This window comes from Erythrolamprus reginae, chromosome 3 (assembly GCF_031021105.1).
Source record: "Erythrolamprus reginae isolate rEryReg1 chromosome 3, rEryReg1.hap1, whole genome shotgun sequence".
In the NCBI taxonomy this organism is placed as follows: Eukaryota; Metazoa; Chordata; class Lepidosauria; order Squamata; family Dipsadidae; genus Erythrolamprus; species Erythrolamprus reginae.
Genome location: NC_091952.1, coordinates 988,962 through 995,215, shown reverse-complemented (window position 1 = coordinate 995,215; position 6,254 = coordinate 988,962). Strand labels below are relative to the sequence as shown.

The window sequence follows — 6,254 nt, the reverse complement described above, 5'->3', positions numbered from 1 at the left end:
ATGTGTTGTCGGGAGACTCCCACGAGCAAAGCCCAGGGCAAGTCCAGGGATTAACCAAGCCCGTGTTTTTCCTTGGGGGCTGGAAGAGCCTCGAGTGTCCACTCTCAGCCCGTGCGGTCATTCAGTGCCCCTGGACAGAGAGAACAGCTCCCCCTCCCCCAGGAAACGGCCCCTCCCCAACTTCTGCTGGGCCCAGGGAGCCCCCCCTTCCTCCGCCAAAGCCCCGCCCACATCGGGGGAGGGGGAGAGAGAGAGAGAAGCAACGGTGCGGCGGGAACCAATCGCCTTCCGCGCGCGCCGCCATTGGTCGGATCGAAGGCCGGGCGGCCGCCTATTGGCCGCGCCGCGTGGGCTTTGCAACATTCAAACTCGCGAAGGAGGCGGAGGCGAAGCAGCAGGCGAGAAAAGGGACCGAGCCTCGCCCGCCCCCCCCACGCCCGCCATGGCCTCGCAGAACCACGACCCCGCCGCCCGGGACCCCAGCAAGGCCGCCCAGGGGGGAGGGGGCGCCGCACGGGGATCCGTCCGGAGCAGGTACGAGGGGGGGGGGGGCGGGGGGGCGGCGGGGGGGGGGCTTGACCGCTCCCCGGCTGACCTCTCGCTCTCCCTCCTCCCCCGCAGGCTGCAGCAGGAGCTGATGGCGCTGATGGTGAGGCCCGGGACAGGCGGGGGGAGCGGGGGGAGAAGGGTCGTGGGGGGGGGGCTTTTCCGTGAGCGCCGCCTGCTCTCCCCCCCCCCCATAGATGTCCGGCGGCCCCGGCATCTCCGCCTTCCCGGAGTCGGACAACCTCTTCAACTGGATCGGGACCATCACGGGCGTGGCCGGCACGGTGAGTGGGGCGCGGCCCCGGTGCTCGACCCCCCCCCCCGGCCTGGGCAAAGAAAGAGGCGCCCGAAGCGGTGGGGGCAGGCAGAGGCTCAGCTGCCTGGGAGACGCCCCGCCCCGCAGGCAGGCCAGGAGAAGGGGCGCCCTCATGGGGCTCTGGACTCTCTGGGGAGGAGGCCTCCTGCCTTTGTGCAGCCAGGACCCTCTCTGGGGGGGAGTAGATGCCCCCCTTGCAGACACTGGAGCCCCCAAAGAATCCCAGAGGGTGCTTCACACCAGGAGACCAGCTGCCCTCCCCCTGCCCCCCCCCCCCGCCCTTTGAGCATTAGCCCTGGGACTTATATGCTGCTTCCTAGGGCTTTTCCTGCCCTCTCTAAGCAGTTTACACACTCAGCCCCTTGCCCCCAACACTCTGGGTCCTCTGTTGACCCACCTGGGAGGGAAGGAAGGAATAAACAGACAGAGGAGGGACGGAGGAAGGAAGGCTGTCAATCTTCAGCCAGTGGTGAGATTTGAACAGCCAAACTACAGCTTGAAGTTAACAGAAGGAGCCTGCAATGTTGCACTCAAATCATTGCACCACCCAGAGAGGGAGGGGGGAGCAATAGCATTCAGACTTATATCCCACTTCCTGGTGCTTTCACAGTCCTCTCTAAATGGTTTACAGAATCAGCCTCTTGCCCCCAACAAATCTGGGTCCTCATTTGACCCACCAAGGAAGGATGGAAGGCTGGGGCCAGTGGTGAGATTTGAACTGTTGGACTACAGCCAGCAGTTATTGGAAGGAGCCGGCCCGGCTGCCCTCTAACCACTGGGCCATCCCATCTCTTTTCCACCCCCTCTGCCCCCCAATTCCACACGCAGGTGTATGAGGATTTGAGGTACAAGCTGTCCCTGGAATTCCCCAGTGGCTACCCCTACAACGCCCCCACCGTCCGCTTCCTCACCCCCTGCTACCACCCCAACGTGGACCTTCAGGGCAACATCTGCCTGGACATTCTCAAGGACAAGTGGTCAGCCCTCTACGACGTCCGGACCATCCTGCTCTCCATCCAGAGCCTGCTAGGAGGTGAGGAGAATTGGGGAGGGGGGAGAATTGCCCCTGGAGCAGCTGAGTCCCACCCTGCAATGGGAGGGCCCGGGAGGGGCACCTGGCTCCATGCCACTGAGGCTGTGCTGGGGGGGGGGGGGAGAGATGCCAATGGCCACAATGTCAGGGAGGGGGAGGAAGGGGGGTTTCATTCTTGGTTTCCTGGCCCTTCAGAGCCGAACGTGGAGAGCCCTTTGAACACCGAGGCTGCCGAACTCTGGAAGAACCAAGCAGGTGAGCAGACCCAGTCAGTTTCAACGGGGGGGGGGGGGGAGGAATGAAAGCACGAGACTAGAAGCCCCAGGGGTCAGGGAGTTCTAGACCCACCATATGCATGAAAGGGGAGAAGACCCTGAGTTCTAGTCCTGCTTGAGGAGGGAACCACCAAAGGGGTTTTTCTCAGGAGGCAGCTGCCCTTGCTTTGAAGAGGTTTTGCTTCTCATCCAAGAAGGTTCTTCAGGTCTGGCGCGGGGTGGGGGTGGTGGAAGGATTGTGGACACTTAGAATAATGATGGCAAACCGGAGTAGAGTGGCCCCTCTACTTAAGAATTTAATTTGTTCCATGACCCGGTTCTTAAGTAGAAAAGTTTGTAAGAAGAAGCAGTTTTTTCCATAGGAATCAATGTAAAAGCAAAGAATGTGTGCGATTGGGGAAACCATGGGGCCGGTGGCCAAAATCCGGGTGCTTGGCCAGAGGGTTCCCTATTTGTGGCGGTCGTGGTGTCTCCCGGGCTCCTGTTTTTGAACCTTTCTGGCCCGCCGAGCCCATGGGGCAGCCAGGCTCTCCGAACAGTGAATGCCACGATTGCCTTCACCACCCAAGTTGCCGAGTGGGTTGCAAAACATTTCTCCCTTAGCAACATAGATTTTGGGCTCAATTAGCAACAGCACTTAGATTTACAACATCCAATTGCGTGGGGAGAGGGGGACAGGCACACAATTGTACACAAGAAGGACGGTGCCATTGTGTCTTTGTCCAGCTGTTGAGAGGGGGAGGGGGGCAGGATTGGATGCCCAGAAAACCCCTGGGTGGATTGGCCTCCGTCTCCAGCCTTGTTTTCTCAGAGCAAAAGCTTTTGAGCTGCAAAACCAACGTGTGGCTCCTTATTCTGCTCCCGTTGTCTCTTCTTTGCACAGCCTACAAAAGACGCCTGCTCGAATCCTACCAGAAACACACGAAGAGCCAGGAGACCTGACCTCCTTCCCAGGCAGCAGCATTTCACCTTGGGGGGTGGGGAGGTTAATATCTTTCCTTCTTCTGTCTTGTCCTTGGGTTTTCTGTACATCAGCCCCTCTTGTATTATAAGTCGTGTTAAAGTGATTTCTTCTCCCTGGTATTAATGTATAAATAAACGTGTTTTGCTTTTATAAAGTCAGGCCTGTTTGAGTTTGCGAACGGTGTTTCAACAAACGGGGGGGGGGGGAGTGCAGAGGAGAGAGACAAAGAGGATGAGGGGACTGGAGGCTTAAACGTATGAGGAACGGTTGCAGGAGCTGGGCATGGCTAGTTTAATGAAAAGAAGGACCAGGGGAGACATGATAGAAGCCTTCCAATATCTCAGAGGTTGCCACAAAGAAGAGGGAGTCAAGCTATTCTCCAAAGCACAACAAGAAGAAATGGGTGGAAACTAAACAAGGAGAGAAGCAACTTAGAACTAAGGAGAAAATTCCTGAGAGTCGGAATGGTTGACCAGTGGAACAGAAGTTGCCTCCAAAAGTTGTGAATTGCTCCAATCCTGGAGGTTTCTAAGCAGATGTTGGATAACCATCTGTCTGAAGTACTGTAGGGTTTCCTGCCTAGCAAGGGGCCTGGACTAGAAGACCCCCAAGGTCCCTTCCAACTTATTCTGAAATTTGGAATTTCCCTTGCACTGGCTGGAAGATGTGGGTGGGAGCTGGGTTAGAATTTTCATCTTGAAATTTCTACCTATTATTTCTCTGGACAAAATTGAGAAATAAATGTTGGCTGTCCAAATTATACACTGCTCAAAATAAAGGGGACACAAGCAACACAATAGAACTCCAGGCAAATCAAACTTCTGTGAAATCAAACTGTCCACTTAGGAAGCAACACTGATGGACAATTTCATTTTGTTGTCAGCACATTCAAAGTCTTCAAGGAGAATATTTCATTCGTTCCGATCCAGGACGGGCTCTTTGAGGGCTCCCTGGATTTTTTTGAACAGTGTATTTTAATGTCATCTGCAATGTGATGAAAAACGAGAGACATGTAGCTGATTGCAGTGGTTGTCACCATCTTGAGATCTTTTGGGGGTTTCTCTTTAAAACACTTGCCAGCTGCTATTTAATACAATATTTATTTATTATTCGATTTGTATCTCCGGGACTGCCTTCTGCCACACAAATCCCAGTGACCGGTGAGGTCCCAGAGAGTCTGCCTTCTCCAGGTCCCGTCAACGAAACAATGTCGCCTGGCGGGACCCAGGGGAAGAGCCTTCTCTAGCAGCCCCGACCCTCTGGAATTGACTCCCCCCCAGAGATCAGGATTGCCCCCACCCTCCTCGCCTTTCGCAAACTCCTCAAAACCCACCTCTGTCGTCAGGCAAGGGGAAATGGATCCCCCTTGTTCGTTTCTGCTTTACGTATGGTTTGTATGAGTTGTATGATAGTTTTTATGTTAAGGGAGTTTAAATTGTCTTTAACCATTGGATTTGTACTGTTCTGTTGTTGTGAGCCGCTCCGAGTCTCCAGAGAGGGGCAGCATACAAATCTAATTAATAATAATAATGATGATAATGCTCAGAGCGGTACTAAATACCCCACACACCTTTCCTTGTCTACAGTTTTAGAATTTCAAGATACAGTGTCCAGCTTGTGCAGAGGTTGGGGATCAGTCCATGGCCAGCCACACTGTCTGCAGAAGGCCTGAGGTTGATGGGCACTTGGGAGGGGGGAGTCTCACGAGGGAGTAGCTGCAGCCCCAAAGCCTCCTTTCAAGGGGTTCAAGGCCATCCTTTGCCCACCCACCTGGCCGGAAGCAGCAGGAGGACTTGCCAAATTGGCACAATCTTGAGTGGGCAAAGTGACAGGTTTGTGCGTAGGGAACAAACAACGTGAACTTTCAACTGGGGGAGGGGGGGATTCAGACTCGGGTTCCCCAGTGTGGGTGCCAGGGTGGTCAATTGGGACTTTGAGGAATGCCTTGACTTGGACTTTGTTTTAAATTTGGATGTTACCTGCAACCTTGACATACAGGTGAAGTACTTTTATATTTTATATTTTTGTTTTAAACAAACCTTGATTGTTAGCTAGTTTTTTTTAGTGAATGAAGCTGCAGTGAGAAAAGGTGGACACTGCTACCCATGGGCCTTGAGGGTGCAGGGACAGGACATGGGACGGGGGTGATTTTTTTTCACCTTTTGCCTAGTACCCCAGAAGTTGGGGTGGCAAAATTTCCAAGCTGCTCTGCAGACCAGGGAGACCGTGGGGAGACCAGGCTGGTGACCACCTGGAACTGAATTCCAGCTTTATGGGTTTCCTGAAATCTCAGATCTAGGTGAGTTCTGCCCCCTTCACCACTTTCCTTGCCAGAGGGGGGGGGGGGATAAGGGAATCTGGCGGAATGGTCTGGCCAAAGGGCATCCCAGCCCCCCCCCCCCCTGTGCCCACAGGGTATAATTGCAGAAACCTTTAGAATTCCCTTTTCAATCCCCCCCTTTTTTTCAGGTGAAGCCCCTCCAGCTCTGTTGCCAGGCAGCTCTAGAGAGACCCCCCCCTCCTAGGAGACCCTCACAGCTGAAGTCACGGGCTTTGGCTTCCTTGCAGGGGGGGGGGGGCAGAAAAGTCCCACAAGAGCCTCGGTGGTGCAGTGCTTAGAGGGCAGCCCTGCAGGCCACTTCTGCTGACCAGCAGTTTGGCAGATCGAATCCTTCCGAGGTGGGTCAAACCAGGACCCATATTGTTAGGGTCAAGAGGCTGGTTCTGTCAACGGCTTAGAGAAAGCTGGCTTCCCTCCCTCCTTCCTTCCTTCCTTCCTTCCTTCCTTCCTTCCCTCCCTCCTACTTTCCTTTCCTCCCTCCGTTCCTTCCTTCCTCAGCCTTCCGTCCTTCCGAGGTGGGTCAAACGAGGACCCAGATTGTTGGGGGCAAGAGGCAGATTCTGTAAACAGTAAATAGAGGGCTGGAAACAACTGAAGTGGTATAGAAGTGCCATTGCTATTTCTTTCTTGTCTCCCTCCCTCCTTTCTTTGTTTCTTCCTTCCTTCCTTCCTTCTTTCTCTTTCTTTCTGTTTCTTTCTTTCTTGGTGGCGCAGTGGTTAGAGTGCAGCCTGCAGGCTGTTTCAGCTATCTAGCTGTAGTTCAGCAGTTCAAACCTCAC

General features: G+C 54.5%; 1 protein-coding gene across 1 annotated transcript; it reads left to right on the top strand.

Moving 5' to 3' along the window:
• Window positions 1-316: 316 nt before the first annotated feature.
• On the top strand, window positions 317-3,288 carry UBE2C (ubiquitin conjugating enzyme E2 C). The gene is made up of 6 exons (XM_070744324.1): window positions 317-534; window positions 622-649; window positions 744-830; window positions 1,691-1,895; window positions 2,091-2,150; window positions 3,054-3,288. Exons 1-6 carry the CDS (start codon window positions 443-445, stop codon window positions 3,110-3,112), a joined length of 531 nt encoding a protein of 176 aa, XP_070600425.1. The 5' UTR covers window positions 317-442; the 3' UTR covers window positions 3,113-3,288.
• The last annotated feature ends 2,966 nt before the right edge of the window (window positions 3,289-6,254 follow it).